Source organism: Balearica regulorum, chromosome 5, assembly GCF_011004875.1.
Source record: "Balearica regulorum gibbericeps isolate bBalReg1 chromosome 5, bBalReg1.pri, whole genome shotgun sequence".
NCBI classification, from domain to species: Eukaryota; Metazoa; Chordata; class Aves; order Gruiformes; family Gruidae; genus Balearica; species Balearica regulorum.
The window spans coordinates 34390496-34410000 of record NC_046188.1 but is presented as its reverse complement, the minus strand read 5'-3'; the positions used below and the strand labels follow the sequence as shown (position 1 = coordinate 34410000).

The 19505-nt window shown below is 40.6% G+C and overlaps 1 protein-coding gene across 6 annotated transcripts in view; it reads left to right on the top strand.

Moving 5' to 3' along the window:
* Positions 1-19505, top strand: part of MEIS2 (Meis homeobox 2) — a 175884-nt gene that overhangs the window by 41766 nt on the left and 114613 nt on the right. For all 6 annotated transcript variants that reach the window (XM_075754105.1, XM_075754102.1, XM_075754100.1 and 3 more), the window contains exon 8: positions 11759-11904. In XM_075754105.1, the coding sequence (XP_075610220.1) occupies positions 11759-11904 (146 nt within the window). The remainder of the gene's footprint in view (positions 1-11758; positions 11905-19505) is intronic.

Below are 19505 nucleotides of genomic sequence, written 5' to 3'. Positions count from 1 at the left end.
ACCTCACTCAAATGGTGCAAAGTCAGCCAGTTCTTAATTTTTCATCTCCTCAAGAGTGCATTCAGTGACTTTATCACTGAGAAGAATGACTCCCCTGCCTAGTGTGATCAAGATCTGGAAATTTGCTGCATCAGCACGTTTAGTCCAGACTGCTACTTGATTGGTGGGGCTTAGATTTGATCTTATGGCATACACGTCAGTTCTCTAACTGGCTAGGTGAACGGCCTGCCCAGGAGGAAACTCAGTTTTACCCATCTGAATGAAGAGAAGTCTCGTAACCTGCCGGGTTTCTCATCTAGGGTTCCTATGTATAGCCAACCCCCTGTCCTCTGAAGGGGGAAGCTGGGTGATGGAAGTTCTCTGGAGCCCAACTTGTGAGGTCCTTCCCTAGGAAGAGTTCAGGGACACAAACCAGTCTGGGAAGACTCTGCAGGCACCGCGGATTTGTCTTTTGCAATGCTTTCTGCTACAGTGAAAGACTTGAAATGAAAATACAGGATTATGGACAGAAAAGCAAAGCATCAGGTGTCAAAGTGGGCTTTTGTGCTTTTTTAGTTATGTGCTGTGAACTTTTAGGCAAATAGTGTTATAACAAGTCAGTACCCTGTGGTTTTGCTATTTTTATGCTTCCTTATTTTCTAAATCAAATTAATGGAAACTTTGTCAAATGCTTTTCCTCATGTTTCTATCAAATTATGCACTGCTCTGCCAGTTCTTTTGATCACTTAAAGCAGATCCAAAGCATCCGATTGGATATTTTGGGTGTGGAGAGAGGAGAAGGCCATAGCCTTCCCTTCTTTTTTGTTTGTTTGTTTGATGATATTATCTGATTACTGGAAACAATCCAGTCAAACTGGGGCTAAATAAGTTGCTCAAAAGCCTTTCTGATATCATAAAGATCTTTTTTGGGGGTTGTTTTCTGTTGGTTGGTTCGTTGGTTGGTTGGGGTTTTTTTTGTCAACCAGTTGAAATTTTCTGACCGGAATTCGCATATCTCTATGCTTGCTGCTGCTTCCAGTTTGAGGCATTTCTATGTTCATAACTGTATCTTCTTTCATGGCTGAAGTCAGGCTCTAAGAAACTAGCAGGGACTAACTAGGGGCTTTGGCTCTGAAATGCTTGCTTCTATAATCTGTCTACTGAATTTGAAAGGCAAAACATTTCAAGCCTTCCCAGTAACCACTTCTACGCATCCAATATATATAGCAGATGAGGTATAGATGGTTTACCCTTTACCTTTACAAGGCTTCTTGGAGGAAAAGACTCCTGCAAAATGTTACCCTGAAAGTAAATACGGGCAGATACAAACCAGACGGTTGTCAGCTGGAACATGGTTCATCAGAGGGAGCGAGCGCCAGATCGAGCCCTTTGTTGCGAGCACCAAATAGCGTACTGCTTACAAACAGTATTAGTTGTGTTTCCAGATACCTAGCACACTATATTTAAAGTATGGGCTTTAACTTAAACCTACAAGAGCAGACTGTCAGTGTTCCCACGTAACCCTTCACATTCTGGCATTTTCCAGACTGCCAGCCAAATGAACACTTTAGGAGGAGGTGCATATATATGTCCACAGCACCCAGCGGGTTAATCCACCCTACTGTGCATAGGTGTTGGAGCTCTTATGGTATGTAAGACTTGCCAAGTTTGGAGTTGTTTTTATTTTTTTTTTTTTTTTCTGGACTATGCATTCACGGCAAGCATCTGTTCTGATGCTGCTCAGGTGTTTCTGAATGCATATCAAGATGGTACTCTTATTTGTGTTTTATGTAACATACACATTTGTGTACATTTTATCACCTGGAAAAGTTTTTATGGTTCATTTTGACACTTTTCTATTAAAACACCTTTTTTTTTTTTTTTTAAAGCATTCCGCCATCCTCCATTTTTAAAATACATCTTAAAATAGACTAATGTGCATTTTAGACTTGTGGCTTAACAAATGTCCTTTTTAATAACTGAAGCTTTTAACTTAGTATCTCTCAGGAATAAATGTCTGTTACATTTCTAGTCCTAATATTTTTTTTTTTTTTTTTTTTGGAAATGATGAAAAAATCCTATCAATGTGTACTTGTATGCAATATTTCAGCTCGTGCTTTTTTAATAGCTAAATAACCCTGAAAAGAGAGGTTTCTAATGTGGACAGTACATGGACTCTTGCTGTATTAGTGGGTATTATTTTAGGGGATGTGTCCTGAACAAGCAGTTGTATCCAACAGCATGTTGTCTAAAGGGAACTGCAAGACATTGAAATATCTCACACTTTGTAAGTTTGTAACAGCTGTAAGGAAAATTGACATGTTCTGATGACTATTTTCTTTTTCAAAAAAAAGCCATTTTTATTCTTAAAGAAACTACGTTAATGATTTAATGCAGAAGAACAGCACAGGGTGTTAGCCATCATCTACTTTAAGGCCTCCACATTCTGCTATATACAAACAACTGCAAAATGTTAAAGGTTAAATATTGATGAGATACTATTGAAGTTAATTACTTAACGTCAGCTACAGGTAGAATGTTAATTGAACTTGGCTAGTTTGCCTGCATTTGATATTATTCTAATGACAAAAATAACAGGATAGCAAATAAGAAATGGTACTTAAAATAAAATATAGCTTTTTAATGTATACTAACTTTGGCACAGTTGATTGAGGAAACTAAAAACACTATCCCACTTACTGCAACAGGGATAAAGAACTAAAGAAAGAAAATGGTCTCTTAAAGAAGATGCGCTTTAGGCAAAAAAAGAAAAAAAAAAAAGTTTTTTTGTCTCATGATTTCTTTAATGACTTGTTATTGTTGTCTCAGCTGTAGCCAAAGTCTGCAGCTGGTATTCTTAACAGAACTACTACGAGAATGCTAAAAATATTTCTCTAAAAATATATAAAAAAGCAATGTGAAAAGAACTCCATTTAGACTGCAGCACAAGGACACTCTGTGTGACAGCATTTAGTGGGATGAAAAATTTAAACAGAATAACAGCTATTTACATTCACACTGCAAAGTAATTACCGAAGCAGACAAAATACTTAAAGCTAATTTAATAATGCTTTCCTTCAGCCTAGGTGCCAAAACCTGGGAGTAAACTTCCCAACTTGTGCTGAGGCAGGGAGGGAGGGAGTTGAAGCTAAAACCATGTAGAAACAAGTGCATCGAACACTTTCCCGGTGAGGTACAAAGTGAGTTTCACTTTTAAACAGAAGAGCATCATAAATCAGCATAAACCACAAGTTTTAATGAGTATATCTCCTCTGGAATTGTGCAGTGCTTGCAATTCTGTGTGAGCAAGACAAGGATCTGGTCTTACACTCCTTACTCAGGCAAAACTGCCACTGACATTAATGATAATTTTGCTTGAATAGAACAAAGTGCTTGATGGCGGTTATGCCAGCATGAGGGGTGTGAGATTAGGAAAAACGTGCAAAAAAGTACAACTTCAAATGGCTGTACCTTTGACTTCTCGGGCTAGCATTTCCTCCCAACTACAAGGATCTTAATTATAACATTTGCTGGTTCAAAGATTAACATTTAGCATTCTGGGAAAGACTTTCTGGACTTTAGTAACCTGATCGGTACGGTCTCCTTTTGGTCTCTGCCTCTTTCTGGTTCTTTGTATTGCAGGGGAGATGATAGTATCTGGCACATTCCTTGGATGACTTGAAGATAGCAGCCTTCTGTGTTTGGGGCTGAAAGATTGTGAACTCTGTGTTAGCAGAAATGCCACACAGGGGAGGTGAATAGAACATTAAAGAAGCTTTAGCTTTAGGTACTGCAGCGCAAGCAGAGTTGAATTTGAGAGCTGGGACTTAAGTGGACATTTGTCCCTGCTTTCTTCCTTAATAAAATCTGAGTGTTAACTGTGGATAAGGGCATTTGAGAGATCACTAAAAATGAATCATTGAGTGCCCAGAAGAGCTTTATTATGATATACCATGGAGAACTTTAGAATATACCGTGTACTTTTTACGTGCTTATCGGATGCATGTTCTGTTTTGTTCTTTGCTGCAGAAGCAAAATAATTCACCGAATTAAGACGACAAAAGTCATCAAAAACTGGATCTGTGTGGTCCTTTCTGGCCCGGTGTTCCCATCTAATTCTCTTTTGCCCCATGAAAGGCTATTGAGCAACAAAACACAAGCTCCAAGCAGCAACGTTTGTTGTGCTTGTGTGTGTAATCCATTGTGAAAAACTCTGACACAAATATTAAATTTGGAAAAAATCTCAGTGCAGAAATCCTGACTGGCCAAACCAAATTTTTAAAAAAAAAAAAATTATAAAAATGGAAAAGTCCCCAGTCTGATACCAGGTTCCAGGACTGAGCCCTTGTAGGTAGGGCCAAGAGAGGTCCCTCGGTTCAGTTTGTTTGCCCCAGTAGCAATTAGATAGAAGGAGTTATTCTGCTCCTGAAGTTCCGCATGGATGTTGCCACTGCCCAGTTAACCAGTGTGAAAATACCATGGAAAATAAATTATTAAACTATACTGTTATTACTAACTTGCCAGCTCCAGAGAAACAAATGCAGCCACATTTACATATGTGTCCATCTGTCTGTTTTTACACTTTATGTCTTCAGCCAGTGGGTGAAATTGTTTTAATCCAAGCTGCAGTCTGATTTTTTTTTTCCTCTTTTTTTTTCCTGCTGATATTTTTCTGCGTGTGTATGTTATTTGTAGATGGACACGCATATTCTTGCCAGTAGCTAGTTCTTAATTGTCATTTTAAGTAACCTAATCTATCTGGCCACGGTAGTTTTAACTGGAGTAAGCAGCAGAGTTCTCCATGGATAATTTTCGTTAGTTAGCAGATTGTTACCATCTCAATGTTGCTGAAATCCCTAATCTCAGGTCAGCGTGAAGCTGCAGTGGTTACAATCCTGTTGCCTGATGCAGTGTGAATGGAAGTGCTTTCTGTCAGAAACATGTGGTCTCTTCAGTGGAGAGCCTGCGTAAATCCTGTGTAAATAGAGGGAGGCTAACAAAGGATGAGCCCCTGCAGCTCAGAGCATTTGGAGCCATTTGGAGGCTGAATTTGCTAAATGCTGCTTATACCGCCTGAAAAGTTGAAGAGAAAGGAGCATAAAATCCCTTCTTTTTTCTCTTTCTGCTCCTACCCTGGGGGGAGGGTGTTAAGGGCCAGGGAAGCCTGAGGTAAGCCTATGAAGACTGTTTTTTCAGTGCTCTTTTGAGTGTGAAAAAGGTGGCATGGGTCACTGTCCCCTCTTTAATGTCGGAAAACCCACACAGTTAGTAAATGTTGCATGTAAACTAAAGCATTTCATCCCTTCTCCTGCACTCCACGGCAGTGGGCCATGAACTAGTCACTTGAAAATCGCAGAAAAATTTCTCTTCAACATGTCCGGACAGTTTAGCACAGCAGGAACGTAAGAGAGATCAGTAATTAGCAGGTTGCTTTACTGTTCCCCTTGTCTGCATTGGAACACTTTTTTCACCTGATGTGAAAAAATGTTGGATTATAATGAACGAACCATAAGCCTACTGGCTGTATAAAAGAGCTTAAAATTTAAACTGGTGTTTATTAGTTTTGTCTTTAACATCTAGAAGAAATATGTTCCTGGCTTTTGAATATAATCTCTTCAGGATTCTCGATGCACTTCGCAAATAAACACGAGCTTTAAGCACAAGCAATTAGGGGCACAAAAAAGCCAGTCTTTTTTCTTATTTTTGGACAGGAAAATAATAAAAGGGAAAATGTGAAACATTACAGTTCTGCAAATAATTTTGAAAGATTTGAATCACCAATTTTATAGCATGCATGGCTATAACAATAACATAGCTGGAATGTCATTCCTGCCTTCGAGTAAATAATAAAATATTTGTAAATGCCTTTTTGAAAATAAGATAAATTAGTGATTATAGAAAGGTGCCTATCCAGAAATAGAAAATGAACAAGTTTTATTCTGCCTCTTGTTGTAAATACACTTTAGATACCAGATAACATGCAACTCTTTAAGCCTTTAGCACATATTGCCAGATGGCAATAGGGACTTGACAAACTACGCTAAAATGTGATTAGACCGAGTAGAATAGCTTTGTAGGTAAGGTCTGATGGTGGCTTAAGTTCTCTTCCTTTTCTTCCTATTTGAATTTACAATAGTTATTAACGCCCAGATTGTGTGAAATGTCATCTTTACAGTATCAGCCTGGTGGAATTGCTGGGTTATGTTCTGGAAAGCAAAAGATCTTCTAAAAGACCAGCAGAGAGAAGGCTAGCTCTTCATCTCCTCCCTGCTGCTAGAAGGACTAAAGAATAATATCTGTTGTAGTAGGAGAGATGGTAGTGCTATATGTCTGAAGTCTTCCTGTTCCTTCTCGTGCGCCAGGGTCCAACCTTTTTTCTCCCCAAGATGCTCGCTGAAACATGTGACATAGCACCATGAGACATGTGTCTGGTGTCTCAGAGAAATGAGAAGGAAGGGAACGCAGGGGGCTGGTTACAGCAGCTCACTTGCAGACACGCTGCTCCAGGATGGGACAAGTGGTGCCTGAGCGTGCAGTTCAACCTCGGATGCCTGTGTCAGGCCTGAACAGCATCTGGTGGCCCCTTTCCTCCTGCACTCAAGTATTTCAACAGAACCAGCACACGTATTGGCAGAACGCTGCTGACAATGTCACAGCCCTAAGCTGGGATGCCCACCTGAACTCTATGTGGTTTTCAAAGTCCTAGGTGTGCCACCCATAACCTATCCTAACTCAGTTTCCCTAGGCAGTAAGATGTGGTAGATAAGGATTGCTTCTGTGATGTGAGGAGACTAAGTCAACTTCCATGAACAGTGATCATTAAGAAGAGGAGGAAAAAAAACCAGCCTCACAGCCAGCACTTCATTTAAAGAGCTGTGATCTGCTGAATCTGTAAGGCTAAAAGTCTGATGATTTTAACAGCATGGAATGGAGAAAAGGAGTTCTCCTGAAGGGTCTTTGATTCTGGAGCTGACCTTCTCTCTCTATTAGTCCTCTCTACAGCACAGATTGTCTTATCTTCAAAACGTGTTCAAACACTTCTCTTTCCAGCTTTTTGGCAGTGGTAATTAACCAGATTTTTAAGATTTTTCTCTGGTGGTGATGTGGATCGTATTACTAAGTTGAACATCCTTATTAATAATGGTTTTCCATACTTATGTGTCCGGATGGACAGATTATAAGTACAAACAAATAACTGCAAATTGTGAATATAAGCTGCATGTAGATTCTGCTCTTTGTTTTGCATTTATATCTACGCGTTGTACTCCATCAAAATATTGGATTGAAAGATTGTAGAGTAGTTCACATAAGATCAACATAGTGCACTGCAGCTTTCCTTTTCAGAAAGGATTCCTTTCAGAATCTTTTAACTTGGTTTTCACATTGCTTGTACTATTTTTAGAAAAATGGTGAAGTGTCTTGTCTTCCCCCCACCTTAGATATCCCTGCTCTTCTCTCTTTTCCTTTAGCATGACAAACCATAAAGCTTTGAGGGAACTCTGATGCTGAAGAAACTCAAACACTGGGTCCTGAAATGTATTTTTCCAGATATCACTTTTCTTACAGCTCTGCTTGTTATGACGGTGATAGAAACTATATCTAGAGTTTGATTCTGGGCTCTTACCATGCTTCCGTGCCTTGACCTGGCTGGATTATCCTTTTCAGTTATCATTTTGCATTGTTTGGGAATCTGTTATTCACCCTGTTTGCAAATGGTGAAAGGACTAGATGAGCAACTTCTAAGCAGCATTTGCTTCATCTCTTGCTGGGTCTTTAGTCTGTGAGGAACACAAAGAAGGACTTGGGTTGAGATAACACTGATAGCATGGAGGACTGTCAAAGAGGAATTCATTGATACAATAAGGTTGGACTTGCCTTCTGTAGGACTGGACTCTGTTTCCTGAAGAGTCCTTAGCTGTATGAACATTGGGGTCAGCAAGCTACTCTGTCCAAGGAAATCAGTTTGCAGCAAGTGAAGTTTGAAATTACAGTGCAATGGAAACCCTGCTCTCACTACTTATTCAGTATTTTTTAAATAAGAGGTAGTCTCCTTTGCTTTCCATGCAAAATAATGTATCTTGTGGGAAGAAACCCTCAGCACATGCTAGGAGTGCCTGCACACAGAGCTAGCGTGGAAGCCTAACTTCCCGCTGCATAAAGACGACTTGCATCTTCAGCCTCATCCACAAACCTTTCCCCTAGAAGACAAGGTCTCTAAGGAACCCCATGTGGGTCATTTTGCAAAGTTTCTCGTAAACTCTCTCTGTCTTTTATAGGGGTTATTGAGACTATTATATAGCATTGATATAATCTTAAACAAGCTGGGTGATATGTCTATTTCTCTACTGGCTTGAATCCTGCATAGTCATTGACATCTCCACAAAGAGAGTGCCACTTAAGAATTCTCCACTTTCCTAGAATAGTGATAGGTTTTTGCAATCACTTGTACTCTTTGCACAAGAATAAATGAGTCAACAGTGTGCAAAGCAGAAGAAAGTCACCCTTCATTTTTTTTTTGCTGCTGTGTGAAAGAGAGAGTCAGTGGGCCAAAATCTAGACCTAATTTCCCCACTAGAAAATTGGGATAACTATGCTTATATAATTGCAATTTCCATACAAGTTAGGACTTTACTCTTCTTACCAATTACCATCCAAGTCAGGATATGAACAGTTCACATAAGCAGAATCACTTGTAATGATAGTTTAAATGATTTAACTTTGGATTTCTTCATATAGCAGTTAAAAGTATACTCAATCCAGTCTTCAGTAGAGCGACCTTCATGTCTGTTCATTTTATTTCACTTTTGATAATTTATTTTTCTTCATTTAAAGTAACTCACGTTTATTGGGATACAGTAAATTAGGATCAGGCCCTCCATATCGAAGAAGTAAATCATTCTATCTTGGAAAAGTCAGTTATGGTCTACTATGGTCTATGATCTCTTGCCACTAGAAACCGTATCGACTAATGTGAGCAGTTGTAGTGCTATTAAAGATCAGACAATACGGCTTAACAGGATTGGGCCTGTAGTTCACCAGGAGCAACAAATCTTGCTGTATTCGTCTTCTGAGGTCATTTGGAGGTACGATATTTGGATTTCCTTTCATGAGGTTATGGAACCGATTAGGAAGCACTGACTTACCATTTCAACAGCCGATTGAGGTGGGAAGGCAGTGGAAGCTTTAGCTGGACTTTCATGTCCTGGGCTGCTATTAGCTTTTTAAAACCAAGATATTAACAGCCTCTCCAAAAGGTCTAAACACTGATTTAGCATGTAGGTGACTCCTGCTGAGGATGCTCACAAAGAGGAGAGCATGTATACGCAGAGAAACAGGGATTTGTCCATACAGAGAGTGAACCGGTGCTTCTGCGGTATGAAAGGAAGGTGCAGAGCGGAAGTTTTACAGCTCCACGCATCCTGTGCATACACACATAGGTTTTACATAAAGAGACAAAGATATCTTTATCCGCACGACAGATAGACAAACAGACTGACTGACTTCAAACTTGCACTTTCAGTAGGGATTTTTTTCCCCCCATCTCCGGGTACTGCTTTTCAAAACTGCCTGAGGCTACAGTACAGCACCTCAGATCCCCAAGGCCCATTGCCTGGCTCCTAATAGCCGCTCTCCATCTGTGTCACATGAACAGCTGATGAGATAGCTCCAGTGTCTGTATTTTGGAGAGCATATCCACCCAGGTTAAAATGCTGGGGTTGCCAAGGAGCAGTCAGAAGCCATTAGTGTTTGTGAGAATTTGCCTTGCAGCAGTTCCTTGGCATAGTGGAAAGTAAGTGTGTGTGTGCGTGCATGCGTGTGTGTGTGTGTGTGAGAGAGAGAGAGAGAGAGAGAGAGGGGTAGGGTGGAATATATGGGGGGGACACTCAGAGTAGCGGAAAGGAGCGCTTTCTAAATAACCAACATCTTGTAAAAGTGAACAGTTGGTTACAGCGTTTAAGGCTTCCATAATCTCTTCGATTAGTTTGCTGTGATTCGACTCTCCTTTCTCTATCGTTAACAGAAACAAACAAAAAAAAAAAAAAAAGAAAAAAAAGGAGCATGAGAAAGAGAGCAGCGACTTCAGGGTCTTGCTCTGGTGTTTGGGCAGATGGAAAGGAGCTGCTCTGCCTTGGGGCAGGGTGGTTGTAATGAAGTGGCCTGTCAGTCTGTAAATAGTGAGGGTCATCTCTTCCATGTGATGGAGGGTATCACATTGCAGTGAAAATGGAAATGTCAATAAAATTAATCTGCCAGCTCTTTGCTGCGGCTTTTTCTGTCTCTCTGGTCCAAAAGGGTTGGTTTTTCAGAGGGGAGGCAGTGGAAGAAGGGTGATCTGGCACGGGAGGGAAGATGGAGCTGAAATGCAAGTTTTGCAGCAAATGGACTGTATGTAGCAGCAACGTATTTCGTTTAGCAGCACTACAGAGCTAGACAAGGCTATAGGAATTAGCTCGTGAATCTATAGCATTCCTCAGGAAGCTATGGAGCGTCTAGCTCAGGCTACATTGAGCACAGAGTTTATTGTTTTAGGCTTTCTTGGACAAGGTTTTTACTTAGCATGGGATTTATGGCATTTACTGCTAATGAATGTCTATTCTTAAATTACAAAAACCACCGTCTCAGCACAATTCCCAGATGTCCTTCCAGGACCTCGGCTTCTTAAACACCAGCAGGGAGCATAAACTCTCCACTTCTCTGTTTTCCTCTTTCGTGTGGCTCCGGGCTAATGATGTGTAAGGAAAACACAGCAATCTATAAAGTCTCAGTGCTGTCCCAGTATTCTTCATTTATTTTGCATTTGATTATGCCACAAGTCGGATCTTGTTTCTTTCCTTTTTTTAAAGTTATTAGTTCAAATATTAATGTAGGAATATGGCATATATTGCTGCTCTTGATTGATGCCTTCCCAAAAACAGGAAGACGTGCTCGTATGAATTTTAAGAAAGTAGGGGTCCTGCAATGCCTTGCCAGAAGAGTTTTTCAGATACATAATTTAGATGCCCTCCAGGCAGGCTTTCAAGGCATTTTTGCTGGAGGGCAAGAAAAAATAACTATGACTGTTAAAAGTAAATGATTTTTGCTAATGCACAATTAATGCCAGGGAAAAGCACAGAAGAGAAAGATGTTGATGGAAAGTTCTGATTAAGTGAGAGCTCTACCTTGATGTGCATCTTTTTTTTTTAATGATAATAATCACTGATGCAGAGATGTAGAAGTTTTCATGTCATGCAAATGCTGTATGCAGGGTCATACTAGGTGTACGTGTTGGTGCGTGCGTATGTATGTGTGTTGGGAGGTGATGGTTGCGGGGAGGGGCTCATCTGACAGTGTGTTATGTGCACTGAACGGTGACATGGTTACTGCCACCTCTGCAGAGGGCCTCGAATATATAGACTACAGAACATTTAACTTGATTACTTATAGTACGTATTCAGAATGGTTGTAGGGATGCATTTACAGTGAATGGGTTTTCTTGTGGCAGGTTTTCCCACATTGAATCCTATAATTGACAAAGAGCTATTGCACTATGTCAAGCACACAATTATAATTGAATTAATGATATATGCATGTGTGAAACGCAAAATTAGTATTTGGAGAGACATGGTTTCTAATTTTTACATATTTGTATCAGTGCTCATATACGATGAGAAACTGTATGTGCCTGATCTAGCAAATCAAAATAAAACTGTGGTAGTGTCTTGGTAATTAATGATACTTTTTGGCTTCTATATTTTGTTCATTAAATATCTCCTCCTTCCTGTTTTTCTCTTTGTTGTAGGAGATGGTTTAGACAACAGTGTAGCCTCACCTGGTACAGGGGATGACGATGACCCAGACAAGGACAAAAAGCGTCAGAAGAAAAGAGGCATTTTCCCCAAAGTAGCAACAAATATCATGAGAGCGTGGCTTTTCCAGCATCTCACAGTAAGTGGTGCCTAAAACCAAAATAGATTTCTATTCATGAGCCTAATGAGGTTTATTCATCGTTACTAGAAATCAATTGTCCCCATAATTTTTGGACCATTATTAGGGTTCAATTACTGTTGGGTTTTGGTTTTTTTTTTTTTTTTAATTCTAGATTTTTTTTTTTCTTGGCTCTTGGCATCATGACAAATCTGAAAGAAACTTATATATATATGCATGTGTGTGTGTATATATATGTGTATATACACACACACACACACATGCCTGTAGAGAGAGAGAGAGAGATACAAAGCCTTAGCATGAAACAACACCTACATATAAAGTAACCATTTTTTGCTTTGAACTATTCAAAATGTTCCTAAAGACAAAAAGGGAGGGGGTTCTTGCTTTAGCATATATAAAGCTCTGCCTTCTGGATTCTTTATTGCTGGCCTCTGTTTACACAAACTTCAGACGTACGTTGCGGAAGAGAGAGCCCCTGTCTCTGTGTGCTGACATACACTGTGGATGTTAGAGAGGTCAAAGCAGCAGCTTGCAAACTCGTAATTTTTACTTTTTGTGAGAAATATAGAAGGCTTACAGGTTCCATAATTCTTCAGTTGCATAACAGAGAGAATAAGCACCTTTTTAGCTTCTCTTCAAGTCCATTACGTTAAATGCTAGCCATATTCACATTTGGGGGAGAGAGATTAAATATGTGACAAAGCGATGCTTTCCATGGGCTATCTTTATCCTCCTGCTTGCGATTGGTTTTATGTGTTGGTGTTCTGTTGACTATTATAGCTTCACTTAGGCATCAAAACACGGTTCCGCAGAGAACCTAGTAACACTCTCTGTAGTTTACGTCGTGTGGGAAATAATGGAAACTGGTAAAATTATCAATTGATTTTCCTCTTCCTCTCACTGTAAAATTGTTTCTCACTTGATAAGACTTAAAATGCTAACTGTTATTAACTACCTCTTCTTCTACCAAAGTTTTATAAATTTCCACGGTAGCTGATGTTGGTTACAGTGTAATGATTTCAGGACAAGGTACCCGATTTATTTATGATAGGGACTATCGAACTGCTCTGCTAGCAGCACAGCTAAAGGGGGGGAGCGATAGATCCACATTTCTAAACCATCATTTTGATGTAAGGACATTAGTAGCAAACTAAGGTGCATTGATCTGGCCTGTGGGGTCAGGATTAGCTGGAATAGCCAGTGTCTCTGCTGGAGCAGTGGTTATTCCTGCCTCCCAGCTATGGCCATTTCAAAGGTCAGGTGCCCTGTACCCACTTGGCTCAGAGGAATTAGACAGAACATGAGTCTCTGGGCTGATTACTTAACCAAAGACAAAATAATGAGTCCTAAGCAAATACTGACTAATTGAAAGGGCTGTAAATCCATTACATATTGGTCAGGGATAATCAGGAGTATTTAATCACTTTTATCTATTCAGGAGCACTGAAGCTGCAACAGCAAAGCCCTGAACCTTGCCATGTGCTTATTATTCTCATCATTATCAAAATTACTTCACAGCTGTTCTTTGCTACATCACCTCAGCTGGAGATTTACTAACCTGTAAAATGTTTTTAATTTGGAAGTCGAGTGAGTGTGAGTGGAGGGTTTTTCATTTAGCTGTAGGGTATCTTTACAGGAGTAGTACAGGCAGACAGCAAAAAGCAGGGCCACAAATAAACCAGTTTGTTTTGTACGTGTCTCTGTGTTAACTCCATTTCCTCTTATGAAACTTGTGATATCTTGGGTTTTTTTTCCTCCCTGTCTTCCTTTCTCACGTGCTCCTTGAAAGCATTTGACACATGCTTATTAAACAGTCAACTGCCTTTCACTTCTCTTGAGGAAAGTCCTCCTGGCTTTTTGAAATCCCTTTTCCTTGTTTCCATCGTCTCTCTCCTGACCCTCTCCATCCTGCATGAATTGAGGAAATTTGCCATCACTGGTGAGGATGGCCTCGCAAAAATCAAATTAAATGAACACAAAAAAGCCCGAAACCTTTTATCGTCCAGGCTTTAATGAGTTTGCAGGTGTTGAAAGATTTACTGTGCTGTAATTCTCAGACCTGCAAACTGATAATGGAGACCCCTGACCAGTGCAATGTAAATTCAGAAAGATTCTTGCCATAAACACATGCAGGGAAGGAAGAGAACTCCTTTCTTTTAAAGATCTCGCACTTTTTCTCAAATTAGCTTGTCCATTCAAAGTGCAATGCTGGCTGAGCCAGAATGGGGGAATCTGTGATGTACAATTTTATTGTTTCAAGTAAATATCTTTACAATGGTGGTGCATGATTCAATGTACATTCCTTCATTACTACTCTAACCTTATTTCAAATTGGTTTGTTCCTCCTTTGTGCTGTATGACCTGTTCTTGTATTACAATAATCCCCTGATGTACCCTTTTTTCTTTCTCTCTCTCTTTCTTTTTTTTTTTTTTTATTTAAAGAAACTAATTGAATTATCTCATTATTTTAATTTGTTAAGCAAATGTATTTTACATCTCAGGATGTGTTCTTAAAGAAGGAGCTGCTTAGGCTTTGCCCCCTGAATGGGCCATTGGTACATTTTGACATTCATGCATTCATTAAGGAGAGGAACATAAAAGAGCTCTGGTTGTATTTTTTTTTCAAACACCCAACCAGCATGGAGCAACTTTTCCATAAGCCACAGGGGTCTCTCTACATATGTTCTCAACTGCAAGCCATTGTCACCTATTCTGAATACCTCAAAAGGACAAATAAAATACTAAAGGCCAACTGTAGCAATTGTTAGCTGTTAGTCTCAATATGACAAAAATCATTAACCTCTGGTTTCCCTGGAAGAAGAGGCAGTGGCAGTCCATCTCTTATGGCATGGATTAAACTTGAAATTCCTTTAGACTAGCAAATTCAAAGAGAGTAACTCAGCTCTGGCTAATTGTATTTACTTATGATTTTAAATAAAATGCTATTTTTTTTCCCCCCTTTATTCAATCAGTTTGCAAACTCCTAAGGTAGCCGATTTTAAAAATTGAGTTGCCTAAGTGGCTCTTTTGAAGAGACAGGCACTTGAACTCTGATGTAGAATGAATGTATCTGACAGGCTGCGTCTTTCAAAACAATTTCTAACCCCTATCACAGCTTCCATTTTGCAGTAACTTTAATTATATTTGAAATAGGATACACATGCATGTTTTTATTGTTGGAAATCAAATGCAAGGAGTAGGAGCTTCTGTCATGTTCTCGTTCACTTACTGAGCTCTGTCTTACATTTGGAATTACAACAGTACCGGAAGATGAAAGATCTGAGGATGAATTGGTTGGAAATGTGTATGCTTTTTCTGGATAATATCCAGTGTTTAAGAAAGTAGAGGAAATCCTAGTCTGGTAGTATAAGCTTTTCAATAGTACATAAAGATTACGACATCAGAAAGGTAAACCTGACATTAAGGCTGTTTTTATTTGAGTTCAAAGGTGGTTAAAGAAAAGAAACAGCAAGAAATCTGACCCAAGCCGAGAGTTTATTCATAGCTTTGGAAGACTCCTTTTCCTCTATGCCAGGGAGTCCTTAGTACACTCAATTAGCCTCTCAGACATCTCTGCTTTCCTCCCTCAAGTGCTCCCCTATTTGCCCTGCAAAGAACATATTTGATCACGAAGTGAAAACAGGAAGTGCTCAAATGTATAGACACCTCTGGCTTACACCAACGTTGAGATTAGGATTTCTTACTAGCAGCTATACAGAGCCGGCCCCCCTCCTCCCATGCCCTTTTGAAGGATGGAGGACCTTTAAAATGTATGTACATAATCAGAAGAGAGCAAAGTTATAAAGGAAGTAATTATACTGTTCTATGGACTTGTACCGCTGGTAGTTCATCCCTTTCTGCAGCATAGTGCATCAAGGACTCCACTTTTGCTATGTTCAACATTTTTTCCCCTTCTTTTACATAGCTGGTAGAGCAGAGACACATTTATTCTTTGACACTTACCTGGAGTGATGCCCTTTATTAAAATTCTATTTTGGTTGTTTCTTTTGTTACAGTCTGTAAGCAGATGTATATCTTAACTAAAAGTACCAGACATACTAATGGTAGCCTGCAAGCTAAACCTTTTTTTATGACAGTGCCAGATACCCAGCCGATGGTATTTGGGGTAGCACCCCTGAAGTCAGTGGAAATTAGTTGGGTTTTTTGCCCCCCCCCCCCCCTTTTTTTTTTTTTTGGCTACCTGAACTTCTGTCTCCTACCATTTGTTTGAACAGTGTCATTTTAGCCTGATTTCCACAATCTTCTGGCTGAAAATCTTGCTCTTTACACAGTCTCTTGTAGAGTAGATTTTAGTTTTATCTGCTTGGGTGTCAGGCTAGAGTAAGTTCTGCTGGAATGTGTTAAAATGAACCAGCCACAGCTTTTGTACTTACTTGAATTAATTTTCTTAACTTGCCATATTCAGGTGGCCAGATAGGACAATATGGATAGTCTTACTGAAACAATTTTTTCCCCCCCTATATTTATGTGGGTGTATCTGAGAATATAATGTGTATCTCATATTTTGATGAATGGCTTACCAAACCTTTTATACAGGGCAGCAATTTTTATTCATTGGATTTGATTCTAGAAATGAATGTCGTCAACCAAAGCCAATCTTGGAGCAAGCTTTCAAAACAGTTGAAACTACCCCACCTTCATAAATATCTCCTCCTATATCGTGATTTTAGGCGTAATACCTAAAGGAAGGTTAGGAATGTAGCTGACTACTGCGCTCCACACTGAACTTTCATATCAAACAGCAGAAGAACGGCTTTCCTCAGAGTCCTGATCCAGGAGAAGCATTCTTCACGTTGCTCTTTTTGCTATACTTTAAAAAACCAGAAACAAATCCAAAAATACAACAGGCCTTTGTCCGGTTAAAATGGTGACAAGGAGGCTGGGAGACTCAAGAAAATACAGGAATGTGAAGACATTCTGATGAATTTTAGTGCTTGTGTTGGATGGCATTGCAACGTGCTGTACACTCCCAGGGTACGCCGAGGACTCGGACGATGTCCTCTGATTCTCCTGTAAAACGACCTGCGTGTGGGTTTGCATGGCTGCCGTTTCCGCTTCAGTGCACCATGTAGTCAGAGAGTTGGAGGAGCCTAAGGTACGGTTTTATTCCAGGTCTGCTTTTTAGGCAGGGCTGATTGTGTTCTGAGTTTGCAGCCAGGTAATAAGTTGCCTGCTGGTGTAGGACAGACCTCTCTGACTGTACAAACACCACCCAGCTGGAAGCACATCCTGCAAAATAATATTGCGCTCATTTTTCAGCTGGGTAAACTTTGTGAGGAGAGGTTAAATGATTTCACCCTAGTGCTGAAGAAAAACCAGCATCTGAACGTTAAACTCCCATGACCTGTGGTCCTGTGGTCCTCAAGGTGATGGAGCCGTGCATCTTTGTACCCCAGAGTTGCTCTGGTCGCTCAGCAGAAGAGCTGGCGGCTGCTGTAAGCATTTGTTGTTACTGCTGGAGGTAGCAGAGCCCTGCCTAATGTCACCGGCATGCCCCTCCTGTCCTGCCCGCCTGCACTACGGCGTCGCCAGCCTGGACAGAGTAAAACTGGAAATCTTTCTCAAAATGCCACTTCTGATCCCGGGCGGAAAGGTTTCGTCCTCCGAGCGCTCCTAGCCCTCGGCCATGAAATCAGTCCCAAAGGTTTAGTAACAGACTGAACGTTCATATACCTTTTAACCACCACAGTCTTAAAAGAAAAGAGCTGAGATGGGGTGGGGGTGGGGCTTTGTTTGTTTTAAAAATGGAATCTGAGATTAGATCTGACATTTCTACATCCACCCCCTACAGAAGAGGGAACCCGGGGTCATGGGGTGTGTGGGCCTCAAAAGCTAGCTTTGTCTGGGAGTGGTTAATCTAATCATTGTTACATAGACATCTGTTATTTCTTCTGAAAAATTGATGCTTTTGTGACACAATGATCCATCTATTTAGTACAACAGCCTGAGTAATTAAATTAAAAAAAGAATATTTTTGCGGGAGCATGTATGATAAAACTGCCATACCTCCTCGTACCCTCGAAAAGGCTGGGGAGAGGGGAAGGGAGAGGGGGAGAGGAGTGCTTTAAGCCCCGCATTGTTTTCTGCTGGCTGGAGGAAAACATCTGTGAATTGTTTGAACTGAACCTTAGCAGGGACTGTCTGAATCTGTGTCATCTCTGTTTAATTTCAGGAAATGATGTCACAGCACATTAAATAACAATGCTGCGTGATTTATTTTTACTTGTACATGCTGTCCTAAGCATTTTGGTTACACGGCAGTGTTTCCAATTAAGTGCAAGCTTTCGGTTTTATAAAATATACTCGGTAATGCGTTTTGGTTTTGGGCGTGGGTATGGGGAGGCTGGGTATTTTAGGGGGTCACCAAGGTTCAGGGCTGTCGGAGGGCTCCGGGCCCATTCGTCATGTGCTTATGTGTAGTTGGGACTGGATGTCAGCGCTCTCGTCACCCATGGCAACCTCCAGGACCGTGGGTTTGTTACAAAGCCTGTCTGGGGGAGGAAAAAAACCTAAATATTCCGAACCGATCCGTCAAAAGACCTATTAGATAGTTATAGCCAGGCCTGCGTACTGTAGCTTCTGCCTCGATCAAACTTTCTGCACTCCCCCTTCTTCTGCAGAAGAATAGAGGACATAAGTCAATTCTGTCTGCCATCTGTCGCCTCTCTCCCCGCTCCTCAAATTAAAGAGACAGTCCGAAATTTAAATAATCAGATACAATCACAGGAAGCCCGCCTGGAAATTATTACATGTGCATTCGGTTGGGTGTTTTGGGTTTTTTTGGTTGGTTTGGGTTTTTTTTTTTGACTTCTGGTTTTATTTTGAAGGGGGGATCTTTATTGTACTTCTTGGGAGATCAAAATATGTTGTGTGTTTCAGCTTCAAAAATAGCATTCTGAGAAATACTGGATTTGCAGTGTCACCGAGTTGTTATCTAATAAGATTCCAAGTTATATATAGGGTGAAATTCACACGCATGCATACACACACACACATCTCCCCCCCCAAACAATCCCCAAATTGCGAATCCTGCAAGGGGCGAGCAAAGGAAACGCCTCACCCTTCCCCTCCGGCTCTCCCTTTCCCTTCGTCTCCTTTCTCCCCCCAAATCCCCGCCAGGCTGAGGGGCTGCGGCAAAGGCCTTTCACAGCACTACCGGGACAATTTAGGCTCTCGAGCCTACCTAATGCTCCTTTTCCAGGCCCGCTATCTGAGTTTTTCACACTACCCTGTCTGATGTTGGCTAGTTACGCTTTACCTTCGACACTCTTTTTTTTTTTTTTTTTTTTTTTCATCCCACCGCCCTGCCTGTTTTTTGCCTCCTCCTCCTCCTCAACAGGCAACACAATGTGTCAGGACATTGTGTGGGGAGGTGAATTTCATCCACGTGGCATATGAGGTCAGCCACTGCCAACCCATCAGATAACATGGCTAGATGTTACTTCCCAATTTAATGTTTTACCTGCCATTTTCAAACAGGGAATTACTGTGAACAGAGTGTAACGAAAAGCATGTGCGTGATTTTAGTTGAGGCTTGATTAAAAAGCCTCGACTGAGCAAACTGAACGTGGCCTAGC